General features: G+C 63.5%; 1 protein-coding gene across 4 annotated transcripts in view; it reads right to left on the bottom strand.

The window, feature by feature from the left end:
• Positions 1 to 865: 865 nt before the first annotated feature.
• SRCIN1 (SRC kinase signaling inhibitor 1) overlaps positions 866 to 17,577 on the bottom strand; it is a 69,407-nt gene continuing 52,695 nt past the window's right edge. Inside the window, exons 9-21 of one of the 4 annotated variants that reach the window (XM_075775201.1) lie at positions 17,423 to 17,466; positions 16,929 to 17,107; positions 16,534 to 16,709; positions 16,149 to 16,279; positions 14,764 to 14,911; positions 13,582 to 13,894; positions 12,992 to 13,241; positions 12,616 to 12,770; positions 12,347 to 12,499; positions 11,509 to 11,637; positions 8,418 to 9,689; positions 6,278 to 6,415; positions 2,592 to 3,746 (exon numbers count right to left, since the gene is read on the bottom strand). In XM_075775201.1, the coding sequence (XP_075631316.1) occupies positions 3,621 to 3,746; positions 6,278 to 6,415; positions 8,418 to 9,689; positions 11,509 to 11,637; positions 12,347 to 12,499; positions 12,616 to 12,770; positions 12,992 to 13,241; positions 13,582 to 13,894; positions 14,764 to 14,911; positions 16,149 to 16,279; positions 16,534 to 16,709; positions 16,929 to 17,107; positions 17,423 to 17,466 (3,214 nt within the window). In that variant the 3' untranslated portion in view covers positions 2,592 to 3,620. Of the gene's footprint in view, positions 4,004 to 6,277; positions 6,416 to 8,417; positions 9,690 to 11,508; positions 11,638 to 12,346; positions 12,500 to 12,615; positions 12,771 to 12,991; positions 13,242 to 13,581; positions 13,895 to 14,763; positions 14,912 to 16,148; positions 16,280 to 16,533; positions 16,710 to 16,928; positions 17,108 to 17,422; positions 17,467 to 17,577 lie in introns of all 4 variants that reach the window. The other 3 variants (XM_075775204.1, XM_075775203.1, XM_075775202.1) reach the window with 3 other exon arrangements.

The following is a 17,577-nucleotide window of genomic DNA, read 5'->3' as shown; positions in this document are numbered from 1 at the left end:
TCAGTACACGGACCCCCCCGTTTCCCTGTGCCGCGGGTCCTGGAGCTCCGGCAGCATCTGGGGCAGGATTTATCCCGGCTTTTCTATCAGCCTGGGGGGGGGAAGGAGATGGAAACCCCCCCCCCCACCACCCACCCACTGACCCATCCCCAGGGGACGCGGGACCAGGGCCGGGGCTGTCGCACCCCATCAACAGCACAGCGACACAACGAGAGACCAAACCTGGGGGGAAAAAAGTGCCAGAGAGAAAAAAAAAAAAAAGTAATTTTATTAAAGCCAGACACTCTGATAGAAAAGAAAAGTAATAAAGGGAAAAGAAAAAAAATAAAAAGCAACCCTTTGTCATCGGAGTTTGCAAGTTACAATGGTCACGTTGCGCACAGAACTACCCATGGCATCCACAGCGACACAGGGACAGCGATGGGCACAGGGCGGGGGCGGCGGGGGGCCAGCCCCCCCCCGGCCCCCGCCTCCGCCCTGTGCAAGGCCTTTTTTTTTTTTTCTTTTTTTTTAAATTATTTTTTTTCTTTTAAAACAGTTCACAAGAAAATTCATGCTAAGAGACACACGACGTTGTAGAAACCCCAAAACAGCCTCTAAAGAGTATTAGGAAGGGTTTGGGTTTTTTTTTTCCTTTTTTTTTTTTTTTTTTCCTTTTGTCCTTTTAAAAGTTGTAGCCTTTTTTAAACAACATCCAGACGAGTAAAGCAGGGTGCGCATGCAGCGGGCGCCTCCGACACATGCACAATGCAGGCAGCGCTTTTTTTTTTTTTTTTTTGGGTCGTTTTTGCAACATTTTCCTTTTTTTGTCCTTTTTTTTTTTTTTTTTCTCCTGGTTTAAAACCAGAATCAAGTTTTGTTTTTTTGTTTTGTTTTTTTTTTTCCTCTTGCTTCAGCAAAGGCACCAGGGTCGGTGCTCACGGACAGTTTGCACGATGCCATGAAAGGACGGACGCACACGCACGCAGAGACACACGCTCACGGAGAAACCAGCCTGATGGGTAGAGGGGAGGGTGGTGGGGGGGGGGGGGGGGAGAAATGGGTGCAAGCCAGCGCCGTGCACCCCCTCGCCCAGGGCTGTGCACCCCCTCGCCCAGGGCTGTGCACCCCATCGCCCATCACCGCCCTCCTGGTCTGGAGGTGGTGGTGGTGGGGGGGGTGTCCCACAGTGGCACCCACCAGTGGCGATGTCGGGAGGGGGCTCCCGGGACAAAGCTGGGGTGCAGCAAAGGGAATGGGACACCCCCCCGCGCCAGCGACAGCCGGAGCTTGCTTCCAGCGGGATGGGTGTCCCGGCACACCCATGGGTGCCACCGGGATGGGGCTGCACTAACTACAGCCCCCCCCCGACCCCTTTGCACCCACGTGTCCGTGTCCCTGGGGGCTGGTGGCACTTGTCCCTGTCACACACCCCCCGGACAGCAAGGTGGGGTGGGGGGGGGGTGTCTGCGGGTCCCCTCCATGGGTGCTGGCAGGACGGAGGGCGGCACGTCCAGCCCCACGGGAGCCCCGGGTCAGGTGTGGGTCTGGGGGGGGCTGCGGAGGGGGGGGACGGGGCTGGGGGAGAGGGGAGGACACCCCCCCCGTCCCCCCGTCCCGGCCATACGAAGCTGCGGCTTTGCTACAGTATTTTACTTTGGTACCAAGAAAAATAATTAAAAATTAACTAAAAACGCATCAAGTGACTGCTATTGCTGCCGGGAAGTGGGTGCTGTCCCGGCCCCGGGGATGTCACCCATGGGCGTCAGCTTTCCCGGGGGGGGGGGGGGGCACCCGGCCCCTTCTACCCCCTGCTCCGGCGAGGGACGGGGCCGGGGCCGGGACAAGGAAGGTGCTGGACGGAGGATGCGAACTCAGCACGAGGGCTAACAAGCCGCTAGGAACCGACCCTCTCAAAATCACAAGGAGCTCTAGTCTAACCAGGGAAGAAAATCCACCCCCTAATATACCAGACGTGAAGAGATTTATTTCTTTTTTCTTTTTAAATATTTATATATATATTTATATTACGTATATTATATATATATAATATGTAAATATATTTTTTAAAACAATATAAAATGTTAAGACACTTCACTTAAATGTAAAGAGTTGCTTTTTGCAATCCAAAGAAATTGCATCATGATTTTTTTCTGATTTTTTTTTTTTGGTTTTTTTTTTTCTCTTTGTTATTCAAAAAAGGCTCGTTCTTCTGTACAAAAATGATTGATATACAAAAAAAGAGAGGGGGGGAAAAGAAGAAAAATAATTAAAAAAACCAACCCAAGGACGAACTAGCCAACGAAAGGAGTGATTCGATCTCGGCTGCGCTGGCGGCAGCGTTGGGTACAGGCGCACGCAGCGCACACGCATGCACACACACACACGCACACCCCGTGCACACCCGCTGCGCACCCGGCTCGGCCGTGCTGATGGGTGCTGGGCACGGGCAGGCGTCGCCTGGCCACGCGCCCCGGGGACCCCCCCCGGGTCCCCCCCGCTTGGCGGGGCTGGGGCTGCTCCCCCGGGGAAGGACGGACCGCGGGGTCACCGGCTGCGGCGTGGGGTCCCCATCCGGCACCTCCAGCCTGCTTGTCCCCAAGGGTGTTTGGTGCTCGGGAAGGGGACAGAGGTCCAGCGGGGTGTCCCCGTGCGGTCGGAGCCCCCCCCCCCGAGCATCACAGCATCCCTCCGCCCCGGCCGCCGCGCCCACCCAGGAGACCTTTAAAGTGCTACGTTAGGAACGGAGGGAGACGGGCAGCCCGACCCGACCCGTTTCCATCCCCCCCATGTTACAACCTCAGCCTTCCGCCCCTCCGGCACATCCGGGCACCCCGAGGTGCCGCTCCCGGCTCCCTCCTCCCCAGCTCTCCCACCGCCCCCCGTTCCCGGGGACAGCCGGGGCTGGCGGGCAGCCGGTGACGGCGACACCCCCTCGGGACGACACCGACCCCTCGGCCGGCGAAGGCCGCGGCCCGGCCGCGACGCTGCCCGTCACCCACCGCCGAGACCTGGCCGGAGAGCCGAGCATCCTCTCCGGGATCCTGTCCGGGATGCTCGGCGGCAGCGGGGGGGCGAGCGGTCGGGTCGGGGGGTGTACGGGGCGTCTTCGGCAGCCGCTGTTTCCCACCTTTCCGCGGTGGGACGGGTGCCGCCCGGGCGGGCGGCGGGGTCGGGGGCTGCCCGGCGTCCTCCTTGCTTGAAGCTGGTGAAACTGGTGGAGCGAAGCTCTGAGAGCTCTTAAATAAACAGAAAACGGCGGGGTGGGGAGAGGGAGGGAGAAAAAACAAACCAACAGCAACCCAAACGAAAAGGAAAAAGAAAAGAAAAAGGGAGGAGAAAGAGAGAGAGAAACAGAAAGTGGCTGGTTGGCCATTGCGGAGCGAGATGGGAGACAGAAGTCGGGCCGTGGCGGAGCAGAGGCGAGACACAAGTCGGGCCGTGGCGGAGCAGAGGCGAGACACGAGGTCGGCCACATTGGAGCAAGACATTGAAAAAAGAAAAAAAAACAGAAAGAGAGGGACGGGTGGCGATCCCTCCAGGTGCCTCAAGAAGACAAGTCCCAGGGAGGAGGAGCCCAAGGAAGAGAGAAGCCCGGCCCCAGGAGCAGGAGAGCGGTTGGGTGGAGCTGGCAAGGATGCTCAGAATGAGATGGAGGAGTTCCTTGCCCCAAAGGAAGTCAATACGGGGATGGATGTTCTGCCAGATGCGGGTTTTTCTGAGACCGCGGGGGAAGTCTCACTAGCCTCTTTAGATGGTCTAGCGGCCTAGAAAGAAAAGCAAGATTCAAGGAGGAGGAGGAGAAGGAGGAGAAAGGGGAGGAAAGTCAAACAGTTTCTTAAAAAAAAGACAAAAGAAAGGAAAAAAGAAAAAAGAAAAAAAAAAAGGAAAGGGGGGAAAAAAAAAAACAACCGAGAACCAAACAGGACTTTGTTCAGAAGCAGCATTGAGTTAGGCCTGAGGTCAAGCAGCTGGAAAAGGTCCACCACAAACAGAGCACGAGATGAGCCGGTCCCACGCGTTACTGGATGGGAAGGGGACGTCCCCGAGAGGAGGAGGAGAGAGACGAGCGAGAGGCAGACGGACAGACGGACACGTGGACAGACAGGCACAGACAGAGGTGGGCGGGTGGAGGGGAGAAAGGCGGGAGGGGGGACAAGAAGGGCAGCGTTAGACCGGGCGTGCACGCCACGCGGCACGGCGCCCAGCTCCGTCGGCCGGCACCGGGGCTGCCGCGGAGATGCTGTTCAGCCACGCAGGACAGAGCCGCGACAGCCCCACGCCAGCCCCGGCTCCTCCGGGAGGGGACGGTGCCCACCCCAGCCCCCTGCGCCCGCCGCGCTGGTGTGATCACCACCGGCAGTGGCGTGACCCAACCCTGCTCGTGCAAAAGCCGGTCCAAAGGCAGACGGGGCGCCAGGGAGGAAGGATGCTCGTAAACCGGGGGGGGGGGGCTCCTCCAGTCCAGCCCCTCCTCGCCCCCGCTGCTGGGTGAGGGGGGAACGGCCAAATCCTGCACGGGGAGGGCAGCAAGGACAAAAGTGCTGCAGAAAACTCTTGGTCCGGCCACCCCAAGCAGTGACACACCGGTGGGTGCCATGGGGTGCCCCGGTGACAGCCGGGTCTGTGCTGGCATGTGGCCCCCAGGGAAGGGGACGTGGTGGCCTCCCTGGGGCCAGGAGATTCTTCCCAGCGCCTCGGGGCTCCCGGCACAGCCCTTTTGGCCAGCATTTCGCTGCTCCCCAGCCCATGGGGCAGCCCTGGATTGGGGGGGGGGGGGCAGAGGGAACCCCCCGGTCTCTCCCTGATTCTGCAGGGGGTGGTGGGGGGTGGTGGTGAAAACCCACATGCAACTGCGTATGCTGGGGGTGGCTGGCACGGAGACCCCGACCTCGAGGACGGATCCTGCCCGGGGACGTCTCGCCACTGCCCTGGGACCGTCGCGGTTGCGGTCACGACAAACAGCACCTGCGCGGCTCCGATCTGGTGACGGAGCAGTGGGGGGGCAGGGGGGGGGTGTTTGACCCCTCTTGCCGAAGCTGGGGTGGGGGGGGGGGAGGGCGAGGTGCCCGTTTTGCTCATGTGACGTTTGCCCAAATTGCATGAACCCCCCCACACCCCCAAACCCAGCTCCAGGCAGCTGGGAAAAAACCTTCGGTTTATCCGACAGGGTTTATGGATCCAACAGAATGAGCAAAATCGGGTTTATTGGGCGGTTTGTTAAGGCCGGGCCCAGGGAAGGGGATTGAGACACAGAGCAGGGAGGGGAGCAGGGGGTGAACCCACTCGTGGTGCTGCTGCCCCCCACCACGGGGGCAGGAGGCGGGAGGGGAGGGCTGGGAGGGGGGGGAGGAGAGGCAGGGGGGGACGGACGGCAGCGAACTGGCTGTGGTTTCCTTGCCCCTGGCCTGAGCAGGCTGGAGAGCCACCGCCAGCACGGGGGTGTCAGCAAGAACAGAGGGGAGTGAGCCCCGCTGCCCGCGGCAGGAACGGTCCCCAGGGATGGGAGAGGGGTGGGTGCCGGGCTGGGGCTGGGGGGGGACGACACACCATCCCATCCCAAAGCGCTCCTCTTCCAGCTGCTGTGGCCCCCCCGCACCCTCTCCCCAAGCTGCGGGGTGCCCTGGTACCATCACACTGCCCGCAACACCCCCCTCCCGGGATGAGCTGCTTCTGCGGACGCGGCGTCGTGGTGCACGGAGGCTCCCGGCTCTCCAAAAGCTCCCGGGATGGGTTCGGCAGCCCCAGCCCCAGGTAAGGGAAGCCCCTTGGAGCCCCTGTGCTGAGCACACGGCTCTGCAGCGCTCATCGCCGTGCCCAGGATGCTCTGCAAGGAGGTCTCGGGGTCCCTCAGGATGAGGGGACCAAGGCTGGGGCTCAGCCCCGTCCGTCAGGGCAGCGGTGGCACACAAGGCTGGGGGACAAGTGACTCCGGCTTCAGCCTCGCGCCACACTGGTAATGAGTTTGCCACTCTCAGCACAAAGTCACGTCCCTGTCCCCAGCAGCCAGCTATGGAAACCACCGTGCCAAGCACAGACCGGTGCGAGAGCCCCTCGCGCACCCCGACAGCCGGGTCCCTGCACCCCCAGCCCCACCGGGCTGAGCCGAGGCAAAGGGAGGCACCGAGTGAGCCCAATCCCCAAAAGCAGCACCCGCAGGGTCTCCCCCGTTCCCCCTGCCCACCACCCACACCCTCGCCCTGTACGAGGCAGCGAGGGAGATGCCGGGGCCGTGGGCTGCCCGTGGCTCGCCCTGCTGCCAGGAGAGCCGGCCGGGACGGTGCTAGAGATAGACTACCTGCTGCTGGCCCTGGATCCGCATGTACTCCATCCGCTGCTTTATGTGCTTGCTTTTGTCGGGGCTGCCCTGCTGGCTCTGCTTCAGCCGGGACGCCGGGTTTACCACCTTCATGGCCGGGATGGACACGCCACCGCTCTGTCGGGACAGAGAATTTAGGGAAGGGGGTTAAAACCGATAGGTGAAAGCCCACACCGGCACCGTTGGCAGCCGGGCACTGCCAGCATCGGGCGTCAGACGCCTGGAGCTGTGCCGAGCCCCTGCGGCACCGCCGTGCCATCCCTGCCCGGACAGCCCGTGGCGGCAAACCCAGGCAAGGACGAGGTCACCGGCTCCACGGGCCAAAGGAGCCCGTCACCGGGCAGCGCTTTGGCAAGCTCAGAAACCAGCCGGGACTTACCGACAGCCACGGCTGCAACGCAAAATGGGGAGTCAGGGGCAGACACGGCAAACACCGGGAGACCGAGGGCAGGAGGAGAGCATCCCCGCCGGGGCAGGGGCGCACGGCCAAGAGAAGGGAAAAGAGGCGACGGCAGGCAGAAGCAGATTCCAGGTGGAAACGGCGGCAGTGGGAACACAGAGGATTTTATTAACTAGCTGTGCACAGATGGCGATACAGACTTGCAAGAGCAGCAGCGAGGGAAGCGGTACCTGTACGCACGTGCCCTGGCACTGCAGGTCCCTACAGCGGTGCCCGCACGGGAGCCTGGGCAATGCCACACGCCGCAGGCTCGCCACGCGTCCCCCCACTGCCTGGGGCACCCCAGATCCTCTCCTTGCCATCACGGCTGCCTCCTGCCTGCCCCATGCCAAGTCCGGACCAGCTGCTGCAGGCAGCAACACTGGCAGTGCCGATGCTGCCCCCGAGATGTACGATTGCTGCCCAGATGGCACCTCCGACGGGAGAGGGCCAACAGGTTATCGCAGCGAGGCCAGGTTACTAAAACACCGCAGGCACGGCTCTCTGCGCTGCCTGCCCTGCTCTGGGACCCCCAGTGGTCCCCTGGATGGGACACGGGGACCCCTGCACCCCACAGCAGAAGGAAATCCAGTTCCTGCCTGCACCGCACCTTCCCGAGTGCCCCAGCATCCCGGGCACGAGCAGGCACCGGCTCTTCGTGTTCACAACCAACTCGCAGCGTCCTCGGAAGGTGCCACAAGACCTGCCCTCTCCCGCTCTGCTTTCGGGACCGACCGAGCCAGCCCCGGCCGTGCAGCCTCTCCTGCCGAACCCTGAGCTGAGCTTTGCTTTGCGCGTACCCGTGCACGTGCCAGCCAGAGCGTAAAACCGTCCCGCAGCTCCGTTTCTAGTTTGCCAGGCTCCAGCGGTGCAGCAGGAGCTGACAACAGGAGAAACTGCAGCTACACCCACTCGATGGCCCATTCACCCAGCGAGAGCACCGCAACGGGGCCGCGGCGGCACTGAGAACCGGGGCTGAGATAATTGCTGCAAATGAAAAAGGAGATTTATTCCCCAGCGCTGACTGTTAATAAAGGAGCAGGCTGACGTCAGAGCGGCTGAGGGCGTTTTCTCTCCTCTTTTCCCAGCTATTCAGCTGCCGCGGATTCCAGCAGAAACCAATTTGGATGGCTTCGGGGAGCCCGCGCTGTGATTTAATTAGGAGAAACAGCTGCTGCTTTGCAGCCACACTCAAACTGCCGCTCGGTAGAAAAGTGCTTACGCCAAATGGCAAAACGAGGAGCGCTGCTTCCTCGCCCAGCGCACCCAGCCCTCGCCGGCCCCGCGGGATGCTCGTCACCAGCCCCGCGACCCACCCAGCAGCGTGCTCAGCCCCAAAACCTGCCAGGGCAGAAGATACCAGCTTAGCCAGGGTCTAATTCAGTGCCAGTGCACAGCGCGGGATGGGCACCAGGCGGCACCGGCACCAGCGAGGGGCAGACGGCAGCACCGCCTGGCCCCACCTGCCTTTACGCTGCCGTCCCTGCTGCCTGCAGTCTCGCTCCTGCTTGCCTGCGCTTCCCAAACCCGTTCAAGTGCCAGGGAGAAAAGGAGATTGGTTTTTCCACCTTGGCTCTGCCTGGAGGTAGTCACAGAGAGGGAGCAGGTAGAGGTGGAGGAAGAGAAACATCAGAGTGAGTCCGGGGCAGAGCACAGCAAGAGGGATAACAGAAAATAAACCTGCGGAGTGTTGAGGGGGAGCTGCGGCTTGGGTAGCAGAGGTGGCTTGGTCTTGCTTGGAGATGGACTCTTGGGAGCATCATCTTTGGCCTGACTGAGATCCAGGACAGTCCCATCGTCGCAGCTACTCTGTTTGAGATCCCCCAGACCTTCCCCGGTCTCCTCGCCGGCATCCTTGGATCCCGCTTGTCCCAGCCGTTCTTTAGGCAATACAAATTCAACCGAGGGATGGCTGCTGATCTCACTGATGGTTATTTCCAGCTCACGGATAGTTTCTTCCAGGCTGTCCAGTCTCTGGTACGTGCCTTCATAAATCTCCTTGCTGCGCAGAGTCATGGAGCAGCGAGGGGAGGACTGCCCTGCGCAGAGCCCCTCTGCCTTCCCCCCTGCCCTGGCATCCTCCTGCCCTTTGTCCCCGGCAGCTGGAGCCCCACCGCCCCATCCCGGCGACGCGGCGCAATGGCTTGGCCTTGAGAAAGCAGCGACCTGCTCCTGGGGATGCTCAGCCCGGGAGTGTTCGCTTCCCCGCGGGGCTGGATCCCCACCTGGGAAAGCTGCGGGATTTGGCACTGGGCAGGCTGGGGCTGGCGAGCCCTCCTCCCTCCGTGCTGGTTTGCAAGCCCCAGCAGAGTCTCCAGGAGGGAGTGATGCCTCCCACACGCTCTGCCTGGCTCCTCCTTGGGGGTCCCCATTACCGGGAAGCCGGGGGACAGTGCCAGGCCCTCCGCCGCCTGTGCCAGAGGAGGGGAGCACCGCCTCGCCAGCTCCAGGAGCCGTGGCTTCCCCCCGGGAACGAGGAGCCTGTGCAGCCAAGGGACCTCCATGAGAAGTCTTGCTGCTGCCTTCTTGCCTGCCGGCAGCGTTCAGAGCAGCGTCCCCTCCTTTTTCCCCCGTGGGACAGCTCGTTTTATGCTTTGAGAGAGACGGGACCTTGCTGGCTGCTAGAGGGAACCTCCAAGTCTCTCCTGCTGCACGGGCACGGCCCCGGGACGGGCTGCTCGGGGGCTGCGGGGCGGAGGCTGGAGGGTACCCACGTGTGGACAGAGACTTTTTGGAGATGCCAGGAGACACACGGCATTTCCTTCCCCCCTCAGGTGTAAGCTCCCCTCCTGCTCCTCCGCTGCCGGCCGGGTCCCCGTGCTCCGAGCAGCCCGTTTCCACCCACGCCTCCGGTTCGGCTTCGGGGGACGGCGGTTCAGACACCCACTCGGTGAGCACAATCTGCGGGAGGGAGAAAGCCCTGCTCCCCGGGGCTGCCAGGGCCAACGGCTCCTAGGTAGAGAATTCAGACAGATTAAGAGCCGGGGGAGAGCGGTGGGAGGAAGTGGGGAGCTGCCGGGGAGGACTACGTGTCCGCGCACACTACTTGGGTCGCCCATCACCGGTGCCTCTGGGCATCGTAGCGCTGCAGGGAGGTGTTTGGCCAGGAAGGGAGATGCTCGGATCTCTCCTGCCCAGCCCTGAGGTCCCATCGGTACCCACAGCAGGGACAGGGACTGGCTTTCTGCTGTGCTTAAGGCAACCTGGGTCTGCGATTTTGGCAATGACTTGCCTGGAGTTTTATAGCAAAGATGAGCAGGTGTTGCTGCACCTCTCGAATGCCTCTGGAAACCTGACTGCCGCAGTCTGGCTCGGGTAACTCCCACGCTGGTATAAACTGGTGCGGCACTGGTGCAAGAGCACAGCCCCGCAGGACGCCGCTGCTCCCAGCGGAGCTGAAGGCAGGGCACCAGCCGTTGCAAATGAGCTGCAAGGGGCAGCAGACCTTTAAAACCCTGAGCAGCGAGAAGTCACCTAGCAAACGCTGTCCTTCCTCCCCAACCTCTCTGTTCCCAGCCCGAGGGAGACGCAACGAGCCGTGCAATGCCCGGGGGACTAGAGCCGGCCGTGTCCTCCACGGAGGCGAGGGAAGGTGAGCTGGAGAGATGCTCTGGCAGAAGAGGTGCCCACTGCAGCCACCCCCGCACCCTGCCCTGGCCGGGGGGGCTGCTGCCTCCGTGGGGGCTCTGCGTGCAACCGGCACCGTGGCCTGACGGCACAGCAGGGTAATACAGCGGTTACGCCACGCAGCCGGGTGGCACAGGACGGGCAGCGGGGACGCGTGCCTTGGCATGACATGTGTCACTCGTGCCCCAGCCCTGGGGGGTCTGAGTAGCAGCCGGGGCCGAGAGGGAAGGCGACACGAGGGCTGGGATGGCTACGGAACTCTGGGTCCGGAGCTGGACCCGTCCGAGCTCTGGGGAGAGGGGTCCTTGTCCCCAGGGACAGGAGATGCTGCTGGGTGTCCCAGGGACAGGAGGGGCCCAGCAGGACCCCTGCAACGTACCCAGACCCCCCCCAGCAGCTGAGCCGCCCCGGATGAGGCAGAGCTCTGCTCACTAGATGCTTTCCAGCGAGGGGTTCAGCAGCCACTCTGTCCTGCTCTCTGGCCTCCTGTTCTCCATCTTCATCCCCTGCTCCATCCCATCTGCTCTCCGGGCACCTTGCTTTCCTCCCGCTCTCTCCTCCCCGGGCAGGATGGAAGGCGGGTGGGCCGGGAGGGAGCCAGGCTGATCCTGCCCGCTCAGCAGCCCAGCAGCCAGGAGGGGCGATGGGGCCAAGCCCAAGTGGGTCCAGCCTCCGGCCCAGCCCTTCCCCTTCCGCCCAATATCACCACGCGCGTGGAGCGGGATCCCTACGCAGGGCACGACATGCACCGCCTGCCACAGCCCCCCTCCAGTGACACCCTCCCTGGGTGGTGGCAAACCACCCAGGCGCCAAATGCGGCGTGAGAGCGGCGAGCCCTCCCCGTGCCCTGCCCGGTGCGGTGCTGGGGTGGTCCCTTCCTTCCTCCCATCCGCGTGGCTGCAGGATCGGGCCCTCACGGGAGTTGCAGCAGCCCCGTGCTGCTGTTGCATGGGTTAGTGCTCGGTCCTGTGCCGTGTCAGTGCCGTACACGCGGTGGCGGTGAGCGAGGGAGTGGAGAAGAAGCCATTAGTTTGTTAAATCAAGAGAAGGAAGCAGAAGTGAGTTAAAAAGAGGCGGGAGAGGAGGTGGTTAAAGTGCAGCCCGTCAGCAGGAGAAGGGATCGTCGCTCGGAGCGAGCTGTTACCTTCCATCCTTCGGCTGCAACGGAGGCTCCGTTGGGCCACATGTCTGCGTGCCCAGGGGAGACGGCAGCCGCGAGCGGATCGTAACGGAGCTTGGGGAGGAAAGGGGAGGCAGAGCTTCTCTGAAACACCTGGGGAGTCAAACACGGGGGGTTGGAGGAGGGAGGCTTGAGGATAACGACGACACAGCCCGTGCTTGCAGGGATGCTTGCCAGGGTCACGCCAGGACCGGGGCTCGGCAGCCATCGGCAGCGAGCGAAACGTCGGCTGTTCTCATCAGCCGCGGAGGCAACCCGGTCCCTCTGCCGCCAGCAGCATCGCCGGTGCCCCCGCCCCCGGGGGCAAACCAGCCAGGGGAAACCATCCACGAGCCACTTGGGCACCTCGACTGCAGCAAACCGGGGGGAGGACATGGGGCACAGCCAGCCTGGGGGGGTCAGAGCCTCAGGGCGGCATCTCGGGTGGGATCTCTGCAGGGTGCCCTGTGCACAAACCCCGCTGAACCTCCAACTGAAGCTGCAGAGTGTTAAAAAACACGAGTGTGACCAAAGAGACAACGAACCAGGCACGCAGCACTGGGACCCAGCGAGGGGTCCGGCAGGGTACAACTGCTCCGTGCTGCCCATCCCCGCGGCACCGCGCTCCTGCTGGGACACAGGCGAGGAGGGGGAAGCCCGCTGCTGTGCCACTGCTTGGGATGTCATTCCCTGGACCTGATCCCAAGGTGTTCCCCGTAGGTGCCCGGAGCCGGGCGCAGCCACGCGTGAACGGACGGGGCAGGGTGGGCATCGCCTCCGGTGCGGGTAAGCTGGGGCATCCCGCAGCCCCTCCCGCGCTCACCTCCAGCTCCGCAATGATGCGGTCCTCGTCGTCGTCGTCTTTGATGGCAGAGGCGATGATGGGAGGGGTGGACGCCGGCCTGACCACCTCCGACACCGTCCGTCTCAGCTTCACCTGCGGCTTCTGGGTCTCCAGCTCCTCCGACTCGGCCTTCTGCAAGGGGGGATCGGGGCGGTGAGGGGTGGGGGGCACCAGGAGCCGGGGCTGGTCTTGCCGACGGTGACCCGCTCAGCCCAGCGCAGCAGCCACCCCACGGCCCCGCTCCCTACCTTCATAAAACCGGGCTCCTTCTTGCTGGTGACGATGACTTCGCCGCTGCGGGTTGTGGTCAGTCCGTGAGACGAGGGGAAGCTCCGGCGTGGAGGAGGTGGTGGCGGCGATTTGGAGGGTTTCTCGGTCCGGTACCGCGGCACCGTCAGTTCGTCTGGGCACAAACGATGCTGTGAGGGCACGAGACCTTTCCCTGCCCCTCTAATACAGCACCCGAGGCTCTCCCACTGCCTCCCCGAGCACAAACCTCCGGTCGGGGCAGCACGGCTCAGCCCAGGGAGACCCAGCGGTGCTGGCGCGGCCAGGGCACACGCAGGATCAGGGACCCCCAGCCCCAGGATGCGGAGGTGGACCCCTGTCCTCCCCACGCCGTACCTGAGCCCCTGCGGCCGTTGGGGTCCCCCTTGCCCCCCGACTTAGGTGCGTGCTGCGGCTTGGAGGGTTTGTGCTCAGGCGTGGAGGCGGTGCTGCCGCTGCCCGTGGCTTGCTTGTGCTTGGCGGCGAACTCCAGGTCGGGGATGGCCTTCATCAGCTCGGCTTGCGTCTCCTCGAGGAGGCGGTTGATGTCCTTGGCGCTGTACTGGGTCAGCGCCGCCCGCTTCTCCTCCCAGTCCCGCTCGGCAGCCTGCGGACGGCAGGCAGAGCTCGCTGCAGCAGCTTCTCCTGCCCTTGCAGGCAGGATGTGACCCGCTGCCCCCCCAACCTGCTGCTGAGCCCGGGAGGAATTGGGGGGCAGCGCTGTCCCCTTCCTTAAGCTGCACACCCCCCGATGTGCAATTGGGGGTGCTCCCAAGGCTGCCAGCATCACCGGGGGCTCCCCACCCTCCAGCCACCCCATCGGCTACAAACCCAGCAAGGAGGAGGACGGACCCAGTTCTTGTTCCTAGTTTCAACTGGGAGACATAGGGATAGACCCTCTAGAAGAGCCCCCCCCCCAAGCTGAGGAACCCATCCCAGGCTCTCACCTCCACGGATACGGCTTTGTCCGCACTCTTCTTGCTGGGGGTCTCCGGGCCCGTCTGGGTCTTGGCAGGTACCATCTCCGGAGCTCGGGAAGGGTTATTGCTCTTGGAGGGGTGGGTCTGGGTCTGGGGGGGGCTGTGCCCAAAGCTGGGCATGCCCAGCGTCTCGGTGGCGGCCGTCAGGTGGTGGAGGCTCACTGGGGGGCTGGTGGGCATCTCCAAATCCAGCCCTTTGCTGAAGTCTGTCTCGGGGGCCACCTTCTTGGGGGACTGGCTGAGGTTGCTGGGGGAGGTCCACACCCCCTCGTCCACTTGCCTGCCAGGGACAGAGCGAAGGCGCTGGGTGGCTGCGTGGCACGGGGGGGGGCGGTTACTGCACCCTCTCCAAGCCACGCCACAAAAAAACTTGCTCTCCTGCAACTCTGCATCACGGGGCTGAAAGGTTTAGGTTCTCTGACGTCTAGGAAGGGGTTGGAATTGATGTACAGCCTCTCTTGGGGGAGCACACGAATGAGCTCCTCTACCTGGATGTCCGTTTTCATGAACCTTGTAGGAAATTGGATCTCTCCGAATCCTGCCCCTCTGTCAGATCTGCTTGAAATTGCCTTTGGAGTCAGGAGTTATTAGGGCCGGGGAATGACAGGGAGGCAGATTCAGACACTGCGTGATGATACAAGCTCATTTCCGCAGAAAACCAGGCTAGCAATGAGCCCGAGGCGAGCCCGGCGCCGCGGCTCTGCTCCTGCAGCGTGGCCGAGCTGCGAGCCATCCCGAAAGGTCTCCTAATGGGAAGAGGCAGGTGGGCTCGGCCACGGCGCACGGCCCAGCCTGCCACCACCATTTCATCTGCAAGATGATTTGTCTCCAGCAGAACATTTTTCTGCTCCTCAGGAAAGAGATTTCTGATCACGCCGAGGGCTGCCTTTCTATCTGGATATACGACCACGTTTTTTTTCAAGGTGATAAGAGAAAGTCGGTTTAGGAAGAGGGGTTCCCATAGACACACTGGAAAGGACCGAGGGCGTTTTTAAGTTCCTTAGCAGAAGAAGAACGGGCCTTTTTTTCCAACAGCCCTGGGGATTTGCATGGTAACGCAGAGCGGACACCGGCACACACGTGGGGGGCACAGGGACCACTGAAGGGACCGGCTGTGTCCTCCAAGGTGCTCAAGGGCTTGGTGCTCACCTGCGGATCTGGGCGAGCGTGTCCGTCACCGTCTGGCAGCGCTTGAGCAGACCATCCAGACGGTTCGGCTCCTCCTTGAGGAACTTGACGGCTTCCACCTCCACCCGCAGCACCACCCGCATCTTGCTCTGCAGGCTGGGGAACTGGGCTGGGGTGGGAGAGTTGGGGGGTCACCAGGGCCCTGCTGTGCCGGGGAGCCAGGGCACCCCCCCACCACCAAAACCACCATGGCCATCATACCCACGATGGTACGGTGCAGGATGAATCCTGGGGAGTCTGGGCTGGTGTCTCTCCTGCTCCCCATGCCCACCGTCCCTCCACCCGCAGGCACCAATCTTAGCCCCGACGGTGCCCCCTCCCCATCCATCGGCACCAAACACCTCCCCGGAGCCGGGGGCTTGGCAGTCCGGACCCTGGGACTTGGTGGCAGGGACTGACATGGAGCAGGTTGCTCCTGGCTCCCTGCCTGGTCCTCTGCTCGCCATCCCGGCTGCTCAGCATCAGCCTGACCTTACGGAAAGGCTGCAGGAAAGCAGAGCAGCTCCTACCTCTGCCCTGCGGCCCCCAGCCCTTCTCACGGCCACCCGTGGGCCCCCTTCTCACAATCTCAGTGGCTGCTGCCAAATCATCGTTTATTGTCTGCCTTGGCTCTGGCAGGCAGGAGCTCTGCCACTTTGAATCGAGGCGCTGCGTGTCTGTTTGTGAAAGGCAGGATGGGGACAGCCCGGGGATGGGGATGGGGATGGGGACAGCCCGGGGATGGGGATGGCCCGGGGATGGGGATGGCCCGGGGATGGGGATGGGGACAGCCCGGGGATGGGGATGGGGACAGCCCGGGGATGGGGATGGCCCGGGGATGGGGATGGGGACAGCCCGGGGATGGGGATGGGGACAGCCCGGGGATGGGGATGGCCCGGGGATGGGGATGGGGACAGCCCGGGGATGGGGATGGGGACAGCCCAGGGATGGGAGGCTGCAGGAGTAGGAAAATCAAGGGCAGCATGCACAGGGGTGGGCAAGCACAAGGTCCCGCAGGACAGGGACAGGCAGCAGCTCTGAGCAACCCTGAGCTGTTGGAGGAACTCAGGCAGAGCCCTCAGGACACACTTGGACAGCTAGCAGAGCAAAGAGGGGCGCGCAGCAGCAGCAGCAGCAGCGTGGGGTGCAGCCCTCACCCCTGCAGCAGCCCAAAGCCTGCAGCACACACACAACGCCGACGGGCGCCAGGGTACCTGCCCTGGGGATGCAGGCAAACGCACGGCAGCTGCAAAGGCGCAAACCCAGAGGCAACAGGCAACCTGGAGCATCCCGCGCGTGAGGATGGAGCAGGGAGGTGCAGGTGAGCACCACTCGCCACCCAGCCCTGGACCCAGCCACGTCCTCACCCTTGAGGTCTGTCAGCGTCTCCCCCAGCTGCTTGAGCACCACCGCCTTCTCCTCCAGCTCCTGCACGGGGATGAGCCGGTGGTTGTGGGCCAAATCCTTCTGGATCTTCTCCACCGACTTCTCCAGGTCACTGTGAGCACGGAGGCAGGGCAGGGGTGTCAGGGACGATTGAGACCCCCGGGGGTGGTCAGCCTGGCACGTCCCCGCGCAGCAGAGGGGAGCTGGGGTGGGGACCCCTCCGTGCCGGGCATGCGGTCAGGGATGTAGCCTGGCACCGTGCAGAGCTGCTGATTTACACCCACAGAGGGTCTGGCCCATCGAGGTCAGCGTGCAGGGACCCCCTCCCCACACGCACGTCCAGCCCCGCCGACAGCCCCGGCTCACTTGAGCTGCTGGGTGATCAGCTCCTCCTCGTTGAGGTAGCGGAGCCGCTCCTCTTCCACCAAGCTGCGCTGGCGCTGCAGGGGGTCCTCGTGCTTGCGCATGGTGTCCGTCACCCGCACGCTGATCTCCGTCTCCGTCCGCCGCAGCATCGTCTTCACCGTCTCCTGGTTCTGCAGCTGCAGGGAGGAGGAGGGGGGGGGATTCAGGCTGGGCAAGATCCCCCCGCCCCCGATGGGGACTGCTGTGTGCGCAGGGTTGGCCACCTCGCTCTCCCACACCCAGCCCCAGGCAAAGTCACCAGGAAAGGGGGATTTTCCTGCTCCGCGGCTGGATCCACCCCAGTAAGAGCTGGGCCGGGTTGGGGTCCGTCCCCCCCCTCCCTCCCCGGTACCCACCTGCAGCTTCTTGAGCTGCTGCAGCTGGTTGCGGAGGTCGCTGGCGTTCTGCTGCAGGTCGTGGAGGTGCAGCTGCATGTGCAAGCGGGTGATGGCAGTGGGCTGCCCCGCCGGCGTGCTGGTGACGGAGGGCGGCGGGGGCGCAGGCACCGGTGTCCCCATGCCGCTGCGGCTGGTCGCTGTGGGGAGGGAGCGGAGGCTGCTGAGGGAAGGCTGCAGACCACTCCTCTGCTTTCCTGGGAAAACCCTCCGCTTCCCCACCCTCTGCTTCGGTCCAGCAGTTCTGGGTGGTCTACCTGCCGCCCCCCCCGCTGGCTCCAAGGAGGGGCCGTCCTGGAGCAGCCCCTCAGAGGGATGGGGGGGTCCTGCTGGTTGCCAGCATGTGGTGGGGGCTGCAGAGCCCCCCGCTCCCGCCCCCACCCTGGGACTCCCAGGAGACGTGGGCAGAGGGAGGGGGTGCTGCAGGGTGAGGGGCTGGCTCTCCAGTCACTTACACGCAGACGGGGGGGTCCCGCCGTTGGTGGCTTCTGTCTTCTCGCTGCAATGGAAGAGAGGAGAGGAACGAGTGTGGACCAGGCACCTCCGTCCTCACCGGCACAGGGGACCGCGGGGGCACGGCAGGGGCTGGCATCCCCCGGGACGGGGGGAC

Source organism: Balearica regulorum, chromosome 24, assembly GCF_011004875.1.
Source record: "Balearica regulorum gibbericeps isolate bBalReg1 chromosome 24, bBalReg1.pri, whole genome shotgun sequence".
NCBI lineage: Eukaryota > Metazoa > Chordata > Aves > Gruiformes > Gruidae > Balearica > Balearica regulorum.
This window is presented reverse-complemented; position numbering and strand designations above follow the sequence as displayed.